The following is a 23,834-nucleotide window of genomic DNA, read 5'->3' as shown; positions in this document are numbered from 1 at the left end:
TAAATTAATACCTTAGTTAACATGAACACCATTAGTAAATGATTACCAGACACATTAGTTAACTGTTAATTAATGCTTATTAAGCATTAACTAACCCTTAACTTAGTGACCCTTATTGTAAAGTGTTACCAACAAGATAAATAAAAGTCATAATGTTTGTATTTGTGTCCATATTCACCATGTAAAATTTCACTCTGACACAAAATCTTTCTTTAAAAAGAACCATATCAGCGTTTTTTCCCCCGTTGTTTTAGCCCATTCACTCCACTGCATGCATACTTTACATTACTACCTACTATTTTCCATATGTTTGAATGTATTTTTTCTACCTCCCAGGCAGCCATTGGTTTCCATTCATTTCCTTATTGCTATGAAAATCAACTTGCAGTAACGTGCATCCGTGAAGATCCTGCCCAGGGTTATCTTTGTCAGTTAGGCTACTTTGTGTGGTAATTTAGCTGAACGTGCATATTGATTTGAAAAGTCGATAGGCGTTCTGGTGCGTTCAGGTGCTGCGGGGAAGCTCCGAAGCCACGACACACTGCAGCAAGTATTTACCACTTTGTCGGCTCAATCGTGTAGTAATTCTGATTATTTAGGACATGACTTGAAGGGGGGATAAGACAAAATATATACTGCTATATACTATACTGCAGCAGTCCATACAAACAGATGAAGAACCCAGAAATAAATTCTTCTGTCGTCATCGAACCTCAATCGTAACGTCATCGAAATTAATTTGCATACAAGGAGGATTATGGCAGATTAAAATTGCACCAAAAATGTTAAGATTTACGGTTTAAATTCAATAGAAATCACAGCTAAAACGTGAAAAATTACAGTTTAAGTTAAATTTTCATAATAATACTCCTTTTACATTGTTTTCTTTCATAGACATTATACCAGTAAAGAGGTTCAAATGTCTGTCAGATCAGTAATTGTAATACGATTACTGAAACTGGAACAGAAATATTATTACTCTATTATACTCTCTAGCTATTACAGTAGCTAGTCCCTGGTTGCACAAATGCCAGGATGAAATGTTTGGCAGAGGGAAGAAGAGTATGTTTTTTCATGTTCCCCATAGAGGAGAAAATCAAAAATGTTTTAATCAATTTAAAAGACATGCACTTCTTGAAAAACACCGCTCTTTCTGTCACAATAAATGATTTCAATCTTAAGACATGGTCACCCCCCCCTACTCAGTCAGGCTACAGTGGGCTCTTCCACTTCTAGTGTGATTTTGCTACTTAACTTTTAAGCTAATTTTCCTTGCCACTGCATCAGTAGCTGTAAAACATTTTTTTTTTAAATAAGCAAAGCTACACAAGTGGGGTGGAAAAACCAACTTACTTTGCTCAGCCCAACTTGAAGGTAATGTATAGAAAGGCTGGATTATACTATTATTTATTATTATAATATTATTATACTACAATTATTATATATGTATGTTTTTTTTTTATATATGCATGTGTATGTATGTATATATGCATATATATGTATGTATGTGTGTGTGTATATATGTATATTTACATTATTATTACTGTTATTATTGTTATTATAATTTATTTTTTATTATTATTATTTTTATTTTTTTTGAATAATTAATGTCATTGTGAAGGTACCTGCATCCCTCACATTAGGAAAAAAAAAAAAACGTCACAAAAAAAAAAGAAAGGCTGGATTATAAAGGGAAAGAGTTGGGGGGGATTCAGTGGTGCCCCGTGCTTGCCTTTGCCTAGGGCCCCCAAAATCACTAAGAACGCCCCTGCCTGTGCGCCCGGTCGGGTTTGTCGGTTATGCAAATCGATTCATTTGCACACAAAGCTATTTTACATGGGCGTTCATTCAAATCTGCACGCCTATTGCAGGGAGGGTGACTGATGTTTCAACTAAGCAACATGTTGTTGACTCTTCCTCAGAGTCAACAACAGCAACAAAGGAAGAGGGGGAGGTGCTGTATACACACCCACCCACACTGTGATGGAGTCAACAACCATTTTGAGGACAATAAATATAATAGTCACGTTTAACAAGTAATGAAAATACCGGTAAACAAAATGTACAACTCATTATTTACAAGCGATTACACGTTCTATGTAATTATGAGTCGTATATTTTGTTTAAATTCTAGTGATAGATTGTTGCTCGAGCATTCACACTGCAATTATGTCTGATAGGTTTCACAGCGTGCGATGCTGAGTCACTGCAGGGAGCTATCCGATTCTCCTGCCCACTTCTTTCTCAGAACTTCACTTTGATTGGCTGAAAATGTTTCATCGTAGTCTCAAAAAAATTCAAAGAAATCTGAGATCAAACCAGAAATAAAGTTATCTTTTTGGATGTTTTTATTGTCGTAGTGGGAACACAGACGTTCTACTTACTTAGAATGATTTTCATCTTTTTCTTCTTATAGTTACGTTTATATTTGCCATTCTATATGTGAACGGGCCTTTAGAGTGTCTTACTTTTGACACAGTTAACCCTTTAAACCTCAACTTTCCCCTTAAATTTCCCCTTAAGTAGCTTCAAAGTTAGATTTTTTTTTTGGTAACACTTTACAATAAGGGTCACTAAGTTAAAGGTTAGTTAACTGTTAATTAAGGGTTAGTTAATGCTTATTAAGATTTGCCTTGAAATGTAGCTCAAATGTAAAGAAAATAAATTGAAGAAAAATGTGAGTATAATCCGATTTTAAAATTCAACCAGATTGGCTTAAGAGACTACATATTTTATTTTCTTGTCCAGTAGGCTATGTGCGTATACTACCGTACTTATGACAGTACAATGCTTTATGTCAGTGGTTCTCAACGTGGGGTCCAGGGACCACCAGGGGTCCTTGAGTGGGTTCCAGGGGGTCCCCAGCAAATTGATGAATTGTTAAACTTCAGCATTATTTCATTTACAAGTGAACACAATTAGAGAATGTAGAAGAATGATCATAGTTTCTCTGTTATCTCTCTACCTACAATACAGATAGACATGGAATTCTGGACAAAATCATATCTGACAATAAAAATATTCTGAGATTTGGATCCAAGAGACAAAATCAAAACAAAAGGGGTTCCATGACCCTAATGTGGACTAAATTAGGGGTCCTTGATATGAAAAAGGTTGAGAATCACTGATCTATGTGACATTTACAGTACAATCGATGATATTGTGAGATGTGGATTTGGGGATTTTGTTCATTCATTCATTCATTCCACCTGAACATGAGTTCCTAAACAGTTCATGAATACTGATTCAGGCCTTACGTCATCCAACATTAGCTGCCAACACTCAATCATAACAGTCAATCATAACACCAGTGGAAGTATGACAATTTATTGAGCAGAAATTTAATTCTAACAGCTTTCCAGGCAGTTTACATTTGAAATCTGAACATTCTAATGGATTTCACACCACCTTTCCTTTCAAAACAATCTACATCCTCTACATTCTTTTTGCCCATTTCTAGTCTTTTCCTTTCTTTTTGTCCATTAACAGTTATAATTTACATAAGGCGACAGGCATATTATCTTTATTACAGTCCATTAGATACATCAGTCATTAAGATGGCTCACTTTTACTCCTGCTCCATACAATAACACCATACCTATCAGTGAACAATGCTCAGATGATGGCATTCAGTTACACATTAAAAGCATATGCTAAAACAATAATCTTAAATTCATTATTAAAAGAGAATTACAAACACATCAGATCACAACTAAGTCCAACTCTTCCTTTCTGACCAAGCAGATTTCTCCAGACCAGTGTGTGATATTTTTGTACCTTTTTTTTTTTTTTTTTTTTTTACCAGAACAGATAACTTTGTGAGCAGGACAATCATTTTAAACAAACATTTACAGTGGTTGATGGTGCTGGCAAAACCCCAGTGTGATCTGGACCCTGACCGCTATCGTACGATTATTTTAGAAACCCTTTCAAGCAGGGTTCACCGTTCTTGACACTTGGTTTTAGTGTGGTTGGTTTGTGAAATGGCTTGGACCACGAAACACTGAACCACATCAACAAAAACCCTCCCAAAAAAACAAAAAACAAAAAACTAAGCAACAAATGCGTGTTATCAATCATAAGAACAGTGCCACAAACCCAAATCTGTACAATTGACGGTAATTCTGGTGACATCACAACTGTGAATACAACATTAAAAAGAGGAATAACACTCAGTGATAGTATTCAAGTATTATTCCTATTGGCCTACAGTGTGTCTGCATTAGTGAACGTTCACTATCGTCTTCCATAGCCAGGAACAAGAGAGAAATGTCTGACTCGAGGTTTAATCGGAGATGGCACACCAACATACCAGTGTGAGAAAACATTTTAAAAGAGTGACAAAGATAACTGTGACAAGATTAGCTTAGAAATAACCCCCAAAAATAACGTTGATTCTTCTAATTGAGTGTTATTCCCCTTTAAAGTAGCTTTACACACACACACACACACACACTCAGTCTGGGAAACAATTCAGTTCCTTCAAATCACCAATTCCTCTGTACTGATGATGATAGTATTGCAGGTAACGGTTAAATGACTATTCAACAATGTCATCTTGATTGGCAATGCTACTATCCATTTTAATTATGTGATATCCAGTCACTGGAATGTCAGTATAGCAGCTTACTAACCCAGTGGTTCTCAGCGTGGGATCCGGGGACCACCAGGGGTCCTCGAGGGGGTTGCAAGGGGTCCCCAGCAAATTGAGGCATTGTTAAACTTCAATAAGTTAAGACAAGTGAACACAATCAGAGAATGTAGAAGAATGACTGTTTTGATCATAGTTTCACTGTTATCTCTCTACCTACAGTACAGATAGTCATGGAATGCTGGATCAAAATCATATCTAGCAATAAAAATATTCTCAGATTTGGGTCTGAGAGACAAAATCTCATCAAATGGGGGTCCGTGGATCTAATGTGGACTAAATTAGGGGTCCTTGATATGAAAAAGATTGAGAATCACTAAACTAACCAACTGAAATGAAAACCTTAGAAAAGCTACTAGTGTCTATATGGCCTGAGGCCAACTTTGCTCCACTGTGAATCAATGCTAAGGCGCCTTTGGGAGACCCAAAGCCCTGTGCCTAGATACGTTGGAACATTGAGTCTGAAATGTTTTTAAGCCACATTGATTCAGTTTGTACTCTCTGAAACTCAATTTGTTGCTATGCAATATTAGCAACAACTCTGCTTATTGGCTGGAATGACACTGCCTGGCAACATTAGAGGGCATTGGGAACTATTGGTGCTAATTACAATGGCACAACTCGATGAGGCAGATGGCTCTGGGGAAGCCTAGTGGTGACTGCTATTGGTACTCTGGAACAGTGGTTCTCAGCGTGGGGTCCGGGGACCACTGGACTGATGAATTGTTAAACTTCAGCATTAATTCATTTACAAGAAGTTAACACAATTAGAGAATGTAGAAAAATGACTGTTTTGATCATAGTTTCCTCTGTTATCTCTCTACCTACAATACAGATAGTGTTGGAATTCTGGATCGAAATCATATCTAACAATAATATTCTCAGATTTACGTCCGAGAGACAAAATTTCATCAAATGGGGGTCCATGGTTGTAATATGTACTAAATTAGGGTCCTTGATATGAAAAAGGTTGAGAATCACTGCTCTAGAAACTACAACAAAACAACAAAAGTCTGCTTACAGAGCAAGATTTAAAAAAAACAAACAATCAGTCTCCGTTTCACTACAGTGCATTTGCTGTGTGTAGAGTTACTCTACACACAAAGAATTGCATCAAATAATCATTAGCACAAATTCCTAGTCTTCCCATTAACAGCTAGTCATCAGTCCCTGTGGAAGTACTGGAGTATGAAGGCATTTTCATACCAGAAATAGAGCAAATATATGTAACTTGAATTCTAACCCCCCCCCAAAAAAAGAAGAGGAAGAGAAATAGCCCCAAAGAGACCAACTGATTTACACAGGGATGGAACCTTAGGATTATGGGCACTAGGCAATTGGGGCTATTCCCATTCATAATCTTAATAATGGCAACAATTTTGCACTATGGAAGCACACAGAGAGGCAAAGCTAGTGGGATAAATAGTGGGATACACCCTCTTCCCATCCAAACCACGCCCGTCATGTCAGCCATGTTGATGTTTACATATTTAGTTGTTATAGAGAGTGTTCGTTTCTTTGGTTTGGACCATACATAGTCATGATTAATATTTGCTATGGAAGGACATTTCATAGAGCACATACATGAAATTACAACGTATAGAAAGGACATTCCCATAGAATTTGAAAGGATAGAAAGTGGCCTGGATCCAGAAACATTTTTTTTTTTTTGCTTCGACTCACATTTGCTCATTAACCAAGCGGCCATTTGAATTCCACTGATCTCCTGGACTAATGATATTTTCATTTTTTATGATATCAAACTTATACTTGAGCCATTTTAAATATAGCCAAAGGGAATTCTCATGACACACCAGGGAGGGCTCTTTCTATCCATTCTGATTCCATGGTAACATAGATATATCTCTACAAATACAAACAAGAATTATTCATAAAATCACGTGTACTAAAATTTAAAAAATAAGGATTTAGGATATTAACACTTACAAACGACTATATAAGTTACAGAAAAACAGACTAACAGGCACTTATAACTGGCTAGCCCTATACTAAATACACTGGGAAATCTAAGCCATTTAAATGAAATACATTAAAAACTAACTTACCATTTTGAATGGTTTTTTTTCTGTTATCTTCCTTCAACAGCCACTAGTTACACTGAAGGGAAACCTTTCTAATGGCACTTCAATAAAGTAAAAAAATTGGTGTGTTGGCAATGAGGGAATTCTTCACTGGACAGAACTGCTGTAAATGAGCTTGCTTATGGCTAGCAGTTCAATTTGTTATGAATTAAAATTTTGAACAAGCTCGGCAACAAATGTAAAACCGTATTACCCTTTATGTGGCGAGTAGCTGATAAAGTGGAAATAAGAAACAATCAATATATCAAGGAATCCCTTTAAGGCACCAGTATATAACTGGATCTATTATCCTGTATTTTGCCTGGATGGATTTTGCTCTGTGTAAAAGCTGAAGCTGACCGAGTGGATAACAAAGAATCTATAAAAACAAATTGTTACGGTTATTTGAGGTCTAGAGGTAGAGCTTTTTAGCACGTCCCTGTCTCCCTTCTTTCCGGCGCTTCCTTCACTTTTCCTCCTCCTCCTCCTCCTCCTCCTCCTCCTCTACTCCTGCTTTTTGGAGCGTCCTCTGAATGAGTCCATGAGGCTGAAGGCTCCCAGGTACTGGCCCAGCAGAATCCCCTGCTTCATGGGGAGGATGCTGTGGAAATAAACACACAAGAGGGGGAAAGATGGTTAGCGAGGGGGAATCTGTATGTGTTTGTTTGTGTGCTTGGTCTCGCATCACGATCCTTGTGAGAACCGGTTTGAGCTTTACATCTTCGGAGTGAGGACATTTTCATGCAGTGAAGTCCTTCTGGCTGGTCTTCAGGTTATGGTCAGAACTTGGGTTTTGGATTAAGATTAGAATTAGTAGTAGGTTTAGGTTAGAATAAGGGTTAAAGTCAGGCATAGTGGTGAGGGCTAGGAGTTAGATGATTGCATTCAGTGGTAGGGATAGCCAGTGGTGGAAGAAGTACTCTGATCCTTTACTTAAGTAAAAGTACCAATACAGCAATGTAAAAATACTCCATTACAAGTAAGAGTCCTGCATGAAAAATCCTACTTAAGTAAAAGTACATAAGTATTAGCAGCAAAATGTAGTTAAAGTATTAAAGTAAAAGTAGTGGTTTGGTCCCTCTGACTGATATTTTATTATATATGACATCATTAGATTATTAATACTGAAGCATCAGTGTGTAAGCAGCATGTTACTGTTGTAGCTGCTGGAGGTGGAGCTAGTTTGAACTACTTTATATACAGTTAGCTAGTTTAGTCCAGTGGTTCCCAACCTAGGGGTCGGGCCCCTCCAAAGGGTCACCGGATAAATCTGAGGGGTCGTGAGATGATTAATGGGAGAGGAAAGAAGAAAAAACAAAGTTCTGATACACAAATCTGTTTTGAGTTTTTGGACTTTTTCTCTAATCTTTGATTTTTGTTGAAATATTGGATCATTTGAACATTTATTGAAATGAAACCATGTGAGGTTTAGAGGGAAAAATCACTATTTGGTGGAGCTGTTAACAACTCATAGACATCTGAAATGTGACCCGACTACACACTGCTTTTTGTAAGACGTCAAAAGCCAAAAAGGTTGGAAACCACTGGTTTCATCTTTAACAATGTGTTGTATTTTAAAAGCTTGTTATATTATCCATTGTGTCAAATCTCCATCTGAAAAGTAACTAAAGCTGTCAAATAAATGTAGTGGAGTAGAAAGTACAATATTTCCCTCTGAAATGTAGTGGAGTGGAAGTATAATGTAGCATCAAATGGAAATACTACACACAAGTACAGTACAAGTATCTCAAAATTGTACTTAAGTACAGTACTTGAGTAAATGTACTTAGTTACTTTCCACCACTGGGGGTAGCATAGTATAAGGATATAAGTACAAAGAGTGTGTGTTTGTGTGCTATCAAGTACTGTGCCAACTGAATGCCTTACTTGATAGACTTTCACTCAAGATAGTGCTCCCAAAATTCCCAACACCCCTGATGTTATTTTGTCTACAAAGAACACAGTGATTATCCTTGAAAGAAGTCGCCAATTTGACCTTTATAGGGAACAAGCCTTCTCATTACACAGTATCAGGTTTTTTGCTGTGCATATCAGATTATCAGAGGGGGAACATTTTGTAAGCTGATGCCCTGAGTGTTGGCAGCCTTGGGCATTGTTCAAGGACGTGCTGTTAAGGCTCACAGATTTCAGACTATTCAAGACTGGGGACACTACAACTAAACAGATACAACCTAGTTTTTCCCCCCCCCCATTTTGAATTTTATGATGTCGACAATTTTTCAAATGGCAATATGTAAGGCCCCATTTCACCTGCAGTTGCATGACTTTGACCTAAATGATGAATCAAGATAATATTCTCACTGGCAAATAATCTGCCCCATGGGCTTGGACCCCACTAATGACCACTCACGGCTATATTTCATTATTTTTGTTAATGCTTTAACATTTCAGTGGATTAAAAAAAACAAAACAATAAAAATGTGTGTTTCTAAGGTGGGGACTTAGGCTACATATTCTATTATGTTGTATTAACGGAATACACCAAAGCTTTGTGAGTTTGAGGTAGGGATTTATAGGTGTTGTCTTGACTGGATGCTTTGATTGACTGCCACTCTTTATTTTATTTTATATTCTGTTTTATATTATTTATTTACTTTTTGTATTTCTTTTTGTATTTTCATTTTATGTCTGTTTTGGTTTGTGCTTATGTTTCCATAGTTATCTTTGTCTGTTTCATTATTTCTATGTGTTATTTCTATCTGTTTATGAGGTCACTGGAGTGGGACATTAGAAGCTGTTTTATTAAGATTAAAATCTGTTTTACTGAAGACAAGCAAACAGTAAAAGTGTCATGTGAAGCTCAGTGGGTAGAGAATGGCATTAACACTGCTATGGTTAGGGGATTGAGTCCCACTAGAGCCACCCATATTAAAAATGTAGGTTCTCTGCTGTGTGGCACTTTGGATGAAAGTGTTCACCATATGTTATGACATTAAAAGCTGTGTTTCTTAAGACAGGAGGAGAATAAAAAGTTGTTTTCGTAGACATGCAGACATTAAAGCCTCATCACTACATCTTTATAGTTCCTACAGTTTTATAGTTAGTTCCTCACAAAGTGGGGGACAAATTGCTTGAAATGCCTATTAAAACATTTCCAGGTGTTGGTAAAGTCAATGGAGGAGGACTATTAAAAATGTATACAATGCACCCGTCTTATAACTCAACTGTAGGCTTAATTATGATCCAATTTAGAGTGGTAATTATTATTATTGGTAATTATCAACATGTTCAAATAAATATTTCATACATCTTATGTTTGGTATTTAAAACAATAAAAAAAACATTCAGCAGGCCTCTGGGATAAAGAAAAATTAAGACAATCATTTATTGTTAGCCTGGCCTGTTGGCCTAAACCCTGACTGCCACATAAGCTATAGAATATCTGAGAGTAATTTAATATGATATATGATGACTATGATCAGGTGTTCCAATGACTATGCTTGGACCGCCTGTGGGAAATGTAACATTTGCGACTAAGCTGCTTCACCACAATGAATTAGCATTTGTGCCTAGAACGAAATTGCTTTCATTATGGTGCTTTATGTTCATGCATAATGATGTAATGACTGTTTTGGGACCGCTGCTAAAAAAAGTGTATTTAGAGCTCATGCTGCTTTTCTGGAGCTTGATGGTGACGATTTACACACTTCAGACCTTACCTTTAATAAGATCGCCATCATTTCTTATCCTGTGACAAATTTTCTTCAGTTCATAATACCAATGAATGCCTCAAAGCAATATCCTCATCTTTGAGATAGATAATAATAAGGTGGGGGTATTTAGATTTGTTGCTGTGCACTATTCCTATTTTTGTGGCAGAACTTACCAAACTGAATGAGAAATTGAATAGGTAACAGCTGAACACGGGGTATTCCAACAACTATTTAGGGCTAATTGTGGAAGCTGATAGGGTGTGGATATTAAGCTCATTTACAAGCACACATTCTACCATTGTTCATGATTTATAATAAAATATCGGGAAAAAATATTTTCCCTCAAATCTATAGTTAACAAAGTCTTAATTAACTGGTGAAGCAAGCAATGGGGATGAAATTAACAATTTGTACTAATAAGTGTAAAGGCATTTAACAATTTTTTTTTAACAATTTAACAATGTATACTTAACAAAAATATAAACGCAACACTTTTGTTTTTGCTCCCATTTTTCATGAGTTGAAATAAAAGATCTAAGACTATTTCTATGCACACAAAAGGCTTATTTCTCTCAAATTTTGCTCACAAATTTGTTTAAATCCGTGTTAGTGAGCACTTCTCCTTTGCCGAGATAATCCATCCACCTGACAGGTGTGGCATATCAAGATGCCGATTAAACAGCATGATTATTGCACAGGTGTGCCTTGGACTGGTCACAATAAAAGGCCACTCTAAAATGTGCGGATTTAAACAAATTTGTGAACAAAATTTGAGAGAAATAAGCCTTTTGTATGCATAGAAAAAGTCTTAGATCTTTTATTTCAACTCATGAAAAATGGGAGCAAAAACAAAAGTGTTGCGTTTATATTTTTGTTCAGTATAAAAGTATAGTGATGAGAATGGGACTGTATTTAGCAGCTGGTACAATAAGTGCATTCAGTCGTATGTGACATTTAATATTTGTGCGTACAATGGGAAATACAATTTGTGTCAATGAAAACGCATGTAACCACTCGTGCTTACAGAAAATGCATCCATAGTTATGTATTCGGGCTCTATTAAATAATTTGTTCCAACTCGAGTTATGCCATTCTCCATCTCCTCTCAAATCACCCCATGGTTACCAGCTTTTGGATGACTAACAATCCTCTGACTAACAATGACTGTCTTCAAAAGGCAAAGAGAGACAAAGCTGGAATAATACAACAACATATTATTAAAAAGCCTGAATACAATGGCTTTTATGAAATATCTACAGAGGTGACAGGCGAGGCACTATCTCCATTTGTATAAGATGTGTTCCCGAGACAAAAAGCTTTCTAATAGAGAATAATGGGTCTGTCCTCAGACGAATGGACCAGAGGGAAAAAAAAAAGAAAAAGAAAAAAAGAAGAAGTGAGTACAAGACGTCTTGATAATGCTCTCTTATCGGAGGTAAAGGGCAAAGTAACTCCGCGTTAAGTAATAAGGATTTTAGCTATCTGAAGCACAATTATCAGATAGTAAATTTCCATTCTTATTTCCACTGTCAATCTTGCTGCTAAGATATTCAATTTTTTCATCACTTGGGTCAAGTGAGGTGAGATTCACATTGTCCCCCTCCACTGGAACCAATGTAGTGTCGAATGTGATGCTCTATGGGAAATGCAAGCATTGACTCAAGCATAAACAACCACAATTGTATCACAGCTGAACTTGTCTGAGTCTTACAAGGGTAGAAATTGCTTCAATACGCATATTTATAATCAGCATATTTTCCTGATTCAGCCAGCCAGCAAATGGACTAGAATTAGTTAATGACTTTAATGAATAAAATTAATAAATTGTTAATTTTCCCTTAATGAGGCATCTGCTGTGATATACTACAATGACATGTTGACAAGGTCGCAATATTGTTGCCTTATTATTGATTCAAAAGAGGCAAAGAAGGGATCTGAGTAGAGAAGAGGAGTAGGAAAGGATGAATAATCAAGAAAGGAGATGAAAGGGGGAATGATGAGGAAAAGAACTCAGGAAAGATGAGGAAACGAGAGGAGGAAAGACGGCGAAAGGAGAGGAAAAGAGCAATGAGGAGGAAAGGAGGAAAGAAGTCAGGATGGGCAAAGGAGAGGAAAAGAGGAACGATGAAAGGAGAGGAAAGGAAGGACGATGAGGAGAGGAGAGGAGGAATGATGAGGAAAGGAGAAAGGGCAGCGAGGAGACGAGCAGAGGTGAGGAGAGAAAAGAGATGAGATGAAAAGAAAAAGAGGAGGGGAGGGGGAAAAAAGAAACACGATAGAGATGTGAGGAGAGGAGGAAAGGAGTAATAGCCGATCGCCAATCAGCCGCTGCCATTCAGGTGCTCAAAAAGATGTAAAATGGCGTTTTGTAACACGTTCTCAAGCAATCAGTTGCCTCTTGTTCACAAGGTGGGTACAATGAGGCAAGCCAGTGCTGTTTGTCCAGGGATAAGCCTGGACTCCAGAGAGACTGGCTTTGGACTTCTGCAGGGCTCAAACCTAAGGCTCCTTAACGCCTTTCTAACTGTTACATTTCTCGTTATGCGTTAAAAAAAAAAACAATCAAAATACAGTTACACTGTCTTCACCTTGCCTGTTAATGGGTATAATTACACTCACCGGCCACTTTATTAGGTACACCGATCTAGAGGTCTTCACGGGTCTAGGATCCCTAGGATCTGAGACCCGACCCGGGACCCGTACGGGTTCGGGTCCACGTTGTATTATGAGCAATCGGGTCCGGGTCGGGTCCCATTCTATTACCACGGGTCCCGGGTCGGTTTATCATTGGCCCCCTTTACACCTTGCATTAAAATGCGTTTTGGGTGATCGGATTGCAATCGGATAGTGCGTGACCACATGAAAGTACAGGTGTAAATGACACCCAAGACGCATTGAGGACGGATTGTGATCCGATCGGCCAAACCGCCTCCGGAGGTGGTCAGGGACGCATTGTGACCACATTGAACACAAGTGTAAATGCAATTGCGTTTTCAATCCACATACAACAACTACGTGGGCGGAAATACGTAATCGCGTGTGACTTTCATCTTCGGCATTCCAGACGGCTTCTTCCCCCGCCTCCAAAAGCAAGCAGGTAAATTTATGGTTTCTGTGCCCGGTGTGCCCGGTGTTCACGGCAGACCGTTCTCTCCGCAGAGCCACAGCATTTCATGGTAAATGCGGTAGCAACGCGGTGTTCACGGAGAGCGCAGAATCTCCTCCTATTGTCCATTTTTGCCGGTTGTCAGCTGTCACTTGGCTGTCATTCGATTACACTTACTTCCCTGGTAACCAACTAACATCGGTGCGGACCCTCTGCAGACCCCCTGCGGCTTCACGGATGGGTATCATCTTTTTTTTTTTTTTGGACCCACGCAAACGAGAGGAGGATGTGACGTTCGGTTGTTTGAGCTGGACAGAGCGATCGGATCTCAGTCGGATCTCAATGTGGACACTGGAGACACATGTTAATACCAGGTGTAAATGTAATCAGGTTAAATCATATCTAGACTCGCATTTTAATGCAAGGTGTAAAGGGGGCCATTATGTGTAATACCCAAGTGGATCCGAGGACCGCTGATCACGTGATGGCCAGGAGTTTGGTCCTCCTCATTTGAAGAGCCATACGTGATATTACCACCAATTTATCACCGCAGGAACGCAAAACTGACCAATAGAAACAATGTACTGCAACTATTGTTTTAATCATCCATTTAACATGCAATTTCATTTCCTTGTCACTTAGCCTATTGTAGGCTACGTAGCTGCTAGATTCCATTATGGAGTCTCACTGTCATCTACAGTACTGGACAAACTGTAGAATGGCACAACTTGGCAAGTCTTTCTGTTATTTTGATCTCTTTTTATTAGGCTACCATATGTTGTATCTGACATGATAAACATTTTTAGCAGTAGAATGGAATTTTTAGTAGCAATTTTAATTACCGGGTTTGTCGGGTCCATAAAATAGGCGGATTTCTCTCCTCTTGGACATGCACCTGGTCGGGGCTGTAATATCTCAGGCAAAAACGGGTCGGTATATATATATTTTAAAAAAATGATCAGGTCCAATCGGATCTTGGAACAGATTTCCCGGATCCGTTAGGGTTCGGGTCCGTCATTCTGGACCCGTGAAGACCTCTACAACGATCTAGTGCCGGCTGGTCATCTTTTGCTGTTGCCCGTTTATCATAAGAGCCAACAACTTGTGTGTTCAGATGCCCTGCACAGAAGACTGTTCTTTCTGTCAGCTTGAACCAGTCTGTCCCTTCTCCTCTGACCTCTGAACTCTCTCATTAACGAGCTGTTTTTCTCTCTTTTCTCTACAGACTGTGGTGTGAAAATGTTGCTGAGCTGCTGAACCAACAGTCAGACTCAAAAGTCAAAAAACGAACCCTCTTCATCATGTCTGCATGCTTTATATACCGAGTTGCCGCCACCTGATTGGCTGTTTGGAGGAGCAGGCTGGTCTGTGTTAACCTAATAAAGTGGCCAGTGAGTGCAAGTATGAGATGACAACTTCTGAAGTGCTGAAGTGTGCATCCATGCCTACCAGGGGCCAGTGGCATAAAGATAGACCTAGTCTTAGACTTAAATGTGACCTTTAGTCAAACTTGCTATAGACATTTATATTTACCTGTTGCTACTACTTTTCTACTGGTTTGTTTCTGTGTCTAAAGACTCTCTCTCTTCTTCAGGTTCTTTCCAAAAACCAAAGATTTGCCATCTTTTATGAAATAACTTCAGTATTTAAACTTCCCACTCTGACTTAGGCCGACTCGTTGCCATAACAACAAAATTCTTAACTCAGGATTAGCCAGGGGCGAAGGTAATTTTCCTACCTCAAAATAAGTCTGTCGTAATATTTAAGTAACAGACGGTCTTAATTAGCCTAGTCCAACCTGAGAATCTAAGACCAGTCTAAGGCTTAGACTAGTCTTATACTAGCTTTATGCAACTGGCCCCAGTTCTACTATAGATGGTGCCATCACTGTATCACTGTAACACTACCATGCTCCATAACCGCATGGACGCAGTGTCAGTTGCTTGCATCACCGATAGAAAGGTGAACTTCCAAAGCTGACAGGAAAAAAAAAAAAAATTGGCTCTGGGATCGTCTTATTCCCCAGCCTCCTATCCCAACCAACAGCGTAGTCAGACGAGTCTAATGCTGTGATCTACTTGTCAGACTATCTGGCTATAAGTGTGTATAAAGCCTAAGAGCCCAAACCTGAAGCTGCTCCACTGACGATGAATGGCTATGACTCTCCCCAGGGTGAATTTCCAGGGACACTGCTACATTTCTCAATAGAGCCCAATAGGGTGTAAACGCTCAACAACACATTCTATGAAGCAACCCCGACTCTCATTTTAAGATGGATTTGCGTTTTAATGCTATTCCTAATTTATGTGCGATAGACAAGGCATCCGAAGCAACAGGGCCATGACTGCATTCATTTTTAGCATGGGTGGCCCCAGTAGGAATCCCACCATTCTAAGTGCCATGTGCTTGTTAGTGCTTTGAGCTAAATAAGCTAAAAAAAAAAAATATAGAACAAACATTATCATGCTCCATAAGTTGCATCTAGCCAGAAAGACACTTGTGCCCACTGCACCAGGTGTCTCCATAAAACTGATGGTCTTTGGTGTCATAGCTGTATAAAAGCATGCTGGAGGCCTCAGTTTGGTTCTACTGAAGGTGAAAACAGTCGGTAGACACAAAGGAGCCGGCTGATTTATTTCTATTATTATGTTACAGCTTGTTGTTTCTGCTGGCCTTTTATCTTGTCGAGTTTGTATTCCACCAAGGACTGCTTTTGGAAGACAAGTAGATTCACTTAAATGCCTTAGCTTTGTACCTGTGTGCATCGTTTCTCATCCCCCATCCATCCACCCATTTCTCCATTACTCAATCCATCCATCCATCCATCCATACATCTTTCAACGCGTGGACAGCATGCAGGGTGAGGACTTACATTTTTCCTCCATTGCTGCCATTAGCTGAAAGCTTAAAAAAAAACAAAAAAACATCAGGGCACTGGTTGTTTAGATGCCAAAGTGGGTCGAAGAGTGGATACAATTGTGTGCTGCCACAGCCAAATCTGGCAGTATGTGACTGATACTGATGGTACCAACCTGATGGGCTGTTAAACTGTCCAGAGTGTTTCACATTTATTCACTTTAAAGTTTGTTTTAGAGGAACGTCACATCACACCTTACGGCAGCAGAAAGTCAGCCGAGACACTTTAGCAACACCGCACAAAGAAAAAGGGAATTTATTTTCAAATGATTTTAAAATTGAAACGGTCTCTGCGACCCGGATATAATTAGGTAAATCAATGCATATTCATTACACTATAAAAAAGGATAAGGTCAAACCATGAGATGTCACCTTCCAGACCCTAATTATCTCTGTTCTTTGTGCCCAAGAAAACATGCAACTTCCACTGCTGTTTGCCATTTAAGTGCAGTTTCTCTAAATATATACATATATTCTGGTGCAATTTCTTTTAAATTGTGCATTGTCCGTGTAAAAATAAACAATAAAATAAAAAAATAAGTAGAGGGATGGTACAATGGAACTCTGATGAAAATTCCTACTTGAACCACTTATTTGACACTATGCCTATGTTATTTGAATTTGATTTACAAATGTTTGCCAAGCTCATGTTTATTCACAATGCTTCAGAATAAGTTTGTTTTGATTTAAAATGACACAAGGCAGGAAGCCTTACTCCATGTTTATGGCCCATCTTTGTACAACTGCTTCCCTAAACAGAATAGGTATATACCATTATGGTCAACAACCACTACAGTGAGTAGCAACAGCAGACTGTATCTCTCTCACACAGTTCCATTATACAGAAGCTTCCTAAATGAATGGAAAATGTTATGTCCTTTGTCAAAGAATCACATCAGGCTCCAATCATAAGTCAAGATAAAAGAATATTATTGCAAGATGACATAGGACAGAACAATTCTAACAATTATGTGTTAGAATATTAAATGGATGCGTCCACAAAATTCAACATACTTGTCGGGAATCGAACACAGGTCTCCCGGTTGAGAGTCTGCAATCCAGCTCCCCACAGCACACTTTCACCCACGTGACCAAAAGTGGTGAATAGAGCGACTGACCGACACTGCGATCCTAAGCTAGTGAAAAGAATAGCTTCAATGACTTTACAGTCGCTACTGGCTAGGTGATTACAGCTCTGTTCAGTAAACCCTTGGCTAAAAACAACCCAAACGACTGGCCGTGAACCAACAAAACATTGTGCACGTATTGTCATTTCCTCTCTTTGGGTTGGGCTTTATCGAAATCGTTTTCACGCCAGAAATGATCCGCACCATGATCTGAATGGAAGAGGACATAGGCCACCGATTTGTGGTGAAGCTTTTGCAATTTTTTTTTGGTCCGCACCCAAGTCCACATGGCGTGTTCACACCCTGTCAAAATGATCCGGCTTTGCAAAAAGCCAAGTCCGCACCAAAGTCCGCTATCTTATATTAGTGACTTGATGCATCACTTTGACTTTGGCTTGGCAAACCTATGCTTTACCAACTGAGCCTGAGATTCCAGGTTCTAATCTGAGTGAGTCACTTTAGCACTTCTGTTGTTTCATGCATGCTGGTTTCCCCAAGCTTATCATGAATTACGTGTTTATTTCACTTACAAATTTGTAGCTCAACGAAATGAGTGAAGAATCATCAAGGTTTGTACAAACCTTTGGGCATGACTGCATTAGAAAACAGTACCATTTCATTGAATAAGTGCTACAATTTGGCTTCAAATACATGTATGCAAGCTTTTCCACAACTGGCCAGCTCCATAGTCGTACAGTACGCATTCACACTGGGAGCCGCAAGTGTTCAAGTGTCAGCCACTAAGCAGCTTCACTGGAGCAGTTGGAGGTTCAGTGCCTTGGTCAAAGGTACCTCAAGAGTAGTGGTTGATGGGAGGGGAGGTTAACTCATTTACTTACCCTGTGAAAACTTCCCCAGCCAGTCCAAACATTCAGCCGGGCTTGTCACAATCCCAGTACTGCCACCCGACTAAGGTGACACCGTTTTGAATGAATATATCATTGCATCATTACAAGTACAGCTGCAGATAGTGGCGTGGCATGCAAAGTTCAATTCCAATTCAAATGCCCTGTTCAACACACCCATACTATCTCTCAGTAATAGTAGCACTGATTGTGGCAAATGTGATGGCACCGACTGTTCATTATAAACACACAGGGCATTCAGATTTGGAAAAAAAAATACAACATTTTTATTTAACTCATTTTCAATGTCTTCATATTCTGTTGACAGGCTACAAAACAAGGCAGAATAAATAGGCATGGGGTTTCCCCACACACATCTTAGTGCAAAAATCTTTGCTTTGTTGAAGTTACTCAAGTTACACGGAAAAACCCACCATGAAAAAGAATTCACTTTATTATTATTATTCCTATGGTCTTAGACAGTCAAATGAATGAACAAGCCTCTGCCAAACCAAAGAAATAAGGCTCTAAACTGCGAAGTCATGAAGACACAAAACCTGGAGCTGTCCACTGACTGATGTCGGACTTGATAGACACTTAGAATATCTAAGCTTTTATGTCCAAAAAGAACACAATTTTATTGCAGCATTAGCAGTAGTAGCCTGGAAAATGTATTAGTTAGTTTGTCCAAAAATCATGAGTTGCATTCCTTCTCAATAGAATAGCTGCAGTATTTGTCTCCTGATGACATTACAAAGACTCTTGTTTCTTGCTATGGGCAAGAGTTGCTTTTCTTCTGGATGGAATGTAAACTGAACTGTCTAAATGTAATGTAAAATGTAGACTGAACTGGATCAAAAGGGAAACCATACTGTCAGCTTCATTTTTGAGTCACCATCCCTATAAAATCAATGGAGAACAATGATCTTGGTGATAGGGTGCTTGTAGAAAACTGTCCCCGGGCTGTGAAAGTGCCTTATGCCAACACCACAACCACCACCACCCAAACAGTGCCATCCACAGGTGACATTATACACTGCAAGCTACAAAGTACAGCTCAAGACTAAGGTTACATGTCCACCAGGAATCACCAGATACTAAGTCACTATTTTGAGAAAGTTTATCATTATAATGACTTTTCATCACACTGGTGGAAATGGGCTTCCATACTGTTGCATGCTCCTAAAAGTAAAAAAAATATTACCAAAAAACAAACAAACACGCACCTCATTTCTAACTAGTTTTCAAGAGTTGATTAGCTTTCCCAAAGCATCTGTTCAGCACTGCTAGTCTAATAGTTGCCTGGTGAACACAGAACCTAAAGCATCTTTCCTTTTGTCTCATCTGCCCCTTAACATGTAAAAACTTAATTTCACATGCAAAGACACGATTCACAGGTAAAAAAAAAGAAAAAAGAAAAAAAGGCCATATTCAAATGAGACATTTCACATGTTCACATATGACAACCAATGTGTCCAAAAAAAAACGCGCTTTGAATTCAAATGTGCCAGGGCTGTGTGCTAGTGCAGTTTGGGGTGCAGACTGAGGTCTGCATGGTAACAGTCTACTTTGTCGGAGAGTCCCAGGTAACTGCCAAGGAGGGAGGCCAGCTTCCAGTTTAGAGTGCTACAGAGGATGATGGGAGGGAGAGGAAGAGGGGAGAACATTTCTGCACATGCACACCAATATTCAACAGACAAGTAACCAAAAATATTCCATTTTGCTTTGGTTCTTATACAATTAAAAAAGTTTTGATATTTAGCATTTTTAATATCAATATGTCGAGTTCGCCAACATTTCCATTTTTTAACTTTTTGTTTTCACCAAGATATGTTTTAATTAAAGGGATAATGCACCAAATCCTAACAACAGAGCCATGCAATGAGAAATGGTCAGCGGATAGTAAAACCGAGAGCTGACAAAGGAAATGACTCAAAAAGCAATATGTTGATTTTCTTTTTTAACTCCCTTTTTAAAAAAAACAAACAAAAAAAAAAAAAACACATACACACACAGTGGTTCTCAACGTGGGGTCCGGGGACCTCCAGGGGTCCTTGAGGGGGTTCCAGGCGGTCCCCAGCAAATTGATGAATTGTTAAACTTCAGCATTATTTCATTTACAAGAAGTGAACACAATTAGAGAATGTAGAAGAATGACTGTTCTGATCATAGTTTCTCTGTTATCTGTCTACCTACAATACAGATAGATATGATTTTGTCCAGAATTCCATGACTAACAATAAATATATTCTCAGATTTGAGTTCGAGAGACAAAATCTCATCAAATGGGGGTCTGTGGCTCTAATGTGGACTAAATGAGGGGTCCTTGATATGAAAAAGGTTGAGAACCACTGCACTAACACACCCCCGACACAAAGCGCACCGACTTCCCATCAATGCATCAGCAGATGAGTACAGAGGCTCCAAACCTCTTACATTAAGAGTAGGAACACAATCAGGTCAAAGAGCTGCTGTCAATACTGCTGGTCAATTGATGTGTGTATTGATGTGTACACTCACCACAAACAATTACACGTGTACTGATAGGGTTTGGGCAACTTTTCAAGCAATACAAAAGCCATGTAGCCATATCAGGGGACCATAGTAAACATGCTGAAAAACGGCACACTTTCAGATAATATTTTTGACAAGCTGCTTTGACTGTAATTACAGAATTTTCAGTATCTTTATCTCTAGCTTTTAGACTGCCGGGGAGGTGGAGGTACATAAACACAACAACATACCCCTTTTAATTTCTGTTCGGCCTCTTTATCTATTCAAAGTATTCAAATCTGTCCAAGCAAAAGTTTGACGTTCATCAAAATACCTCTGAATGCTCTACAACAGTGTGAATGTTACATGAATGTTAACAAGTTCACTTTATTTGAATGACTGCTATAGTTACGTTGATGTTTATTTACACGGGTTAAACTCTTGACGCCCTCAGGGTGCAGACTCTTGTGCATACAGATTCAGAAAAGCACTACCAAATGAATTACACATGTTTATTATAAATGCACAGCAGCAGACAAAGAGAGTATGTTACCGTGCGTTATAATAAACATTTGTAATTCATTTGGTAGTGCAGACTTCCCTCCTTTTTTGAATCTATTGACACATTAAATGTATTTAAAGTGCATCTACTTTTTTTTTTTTTAACAGTTTATATAAGCCTGTTATGCGGTCTAGTGGCGTAAAAATAAAAAAAAAGCGTAGAGGTTTGATTCCATTTGACATTTGGAAAAGCAAAAAGACTCGTCATAATTTCAAGAACATGTGATGTTTTTTTAAAGGTGCAGTTCATCTAATTTATTTGACCATGATGAAAATCTGCTTCACTGTAACAGCGCAACTCTCCACTCCATGCCCCCCTACTCTCCCGGTCTCCTGCCATTTTCATTTAATGTGTCATACCACTAGACCCAGCATGCAGTCCACACAACTGGAACTAGCATATGATTGAATCTATCACCTATTAAAGGCCAAGGCCATTTCTAAATACACAGAGGAGCAGAGCTAAGTGGGGGGAAAAAAAACGGGCTAATGAGTAAGCGCTGGTTCACCCTGTAGTGAAGAAAGAGGATAATAAGGAGTAAGGCCTGGTTACAACTGTATTGGACACAAGAGTAGCATTTGTTTTCAACCCAGAACCATCACAAGTTGATGTATATATTGACAACAAGCTAGTCTCTGACCTACTCTCCATTAGACAAACCACAGCTGGCTATGTAATGCACTGCTGTCACAGCACACAGCACATTAAAAACAGCAACAACAATCAATGTCCCTGATCCCTTTGAACACTAGAAAGGTCCTGTTATAATCCTTCCATGACTCGACCACAATATTTGCACTTTAACTGCAATTTCACACATTGGTGGGCACAAATGTCAGCGAAAGGAAATTGATTTTTGAGGACTTCAATACCCAGAAATCCCGTAAGCTGACAGCGGTAAGCTAAATGTCTTCTTCTTCGTGTCTTTTGGGGATGGGAGGTGGTGAAGAGGCTCAGCCGTCACTGACCAGTCCGGCTTCCTCTGGACGGAGGACGCGCTCGCTGCCGTTTCGGGGACGCTTCACGTTTTCGTGGCGAACTCTCGAAATTCGATTTGTCACTTCCTGTGCGGAGATGATTTCCCACCAGAGATCATGGGACACTTCTTTCCAGTTCAGCCCCTTTTTTGTGATTTGGGCTGACAAGAAGAACATTGAAATTTTGCCTGGTGCAACTCTGAATGCAGACAGTTTATCATAGTTTTCCCCATTAGTTGGGGCCAGACAGTGGGATACAAGGCATTGGTAGCCATGTGTGAAGGTCTCTCCCTGTCCCGCAGTCGCCATTCAACAAATGAATGGCTGCTGCATTTATCCATTGACACGGTGAGCACCCTCAAATCTCTATCGAAACTCTATCAAAACGAATTTCACATATATGATTACTCATGCTGTCAGAACAATAGTGTGATGATGATAAAAAAGTTTAGTGCAGGGATGAATAGATGTCGCCATATCCAATTATTAGGAATGGCAGGCTATACGACTCATCTGAGATAAAGCCTCAGACACAATTTCAAGTAGGGTGATTAGACTGGATTATGGGCAAAAATCAGGCAAACAAGCACTGACATTTGTTATTTTTCATTATGGGTTCTATATCTGTGTAGATGTGTATAACTAAATGACGAGGATCTAGACAACAAAAGCAACGACTCATCCCTTGGCCGATTGCCCGGCTGGCGTCGTTGCCCACATTTTATTCAAACAATGCTGCAGCAAGACAGAACAGGAGAGACGTTATTATGGGTGCCACCTGGGAAAAAAAAAAAAAAAAAAAGCCACAGCCATTAAGGCGTTACCTTCTCTTTATGCACCATCGTTTCCCAGGAGGGAAAGACAGTCTGGTGACCAAATGCATAAGGAATAAGGGGGAAGGAAAATTCCACAAAGTGCAACTGGCTTTTCTGTGCTTTGCTCGCCCCAAACCTCTGAATCTGAACCTCTGAAGTGTATACTGAAATAATAACAGGAGCATTTCATGACAGGAGACGAGCACCGAATTTATTCTAATCCTATTCTAACACATCATAAAACTACTTATTTCCACTTTGTTTTGCCTACTTTTGCATGCTGTAGGGTATTCCCTTTTATAATAAAACCAGCAGAATTGAGAAATAAAAAATGATGAAACTGGTGTTAGTATTTCAAGACAAAAAAAGTTCAGGAGAGAGAGGTTGGGGGTCAAGTACCTTGCTCAAGAGCATCTCGACTGCAGCTGCTTAGAGTGGAGTGCTCTTCTCGCTCGTTTGCCTCACCAAGAATTAGCCAGTCAGTCAAGCAACTCAAACTACAATAGATCAACACTATCCTAAAACACTGTCTAGACACAGGGTCTTGCTTTTCATTGATTTGCCATTACAAACTCATTTTCGAAGAG

General features: G+C 39.1%; 1 protein-coding gene across 2 annotated transcripts in view; it reads right to left on the bottom strand.

The window, feature by feature from the left end:
- Positions 1-3,207: 3,207 nt before the first annotated feature.
- Positions 3,208-23,834, bottom strand: part of LOC139647160 (epidermal retinol dehydrogenase 2-like) — a 38,296-nt gene continuing 17,669 nt past the window's right edge. For both annotated transcript variants that reach the window (XM_071523011.1, XM_071523012.1), the window contains exon 7: positions 3,208-7,333. In XM_071523011.1, the coding sequence (XP_071379112.1) occupies positions 7,237-7,333 (97 nt within the window). In that variant the 3' untranslated portion in view covers positions 3,208-7,236. The remainder of the gene's footprint in view (positions 7,334-23,834) is intronic.

The sequence above is a fragment of the Centroberyx affinis genome, unplaced genomic scaffold (genome assembly GCF_046629955.1).
Source record: "Centroberyx affinis isolate AG114_WGS23_722 - 3 ecotype Tasmania unplaced genomic scaffold, CSIRO-AGI_Caff_v1 ptg001055l_1, whole genome shotgun sequence".
NCBI lineage: Eukaryota > Metazoa > Chordata > Actinopteri > Beryciformes > Berycidae > Centroberyx > Centroberyx affinis.
The sequence above is the reverse complement of the archived record's forward strand: the minus strand, read 5'-3'. Positions and strand labels throughout refer to the sequence as shown.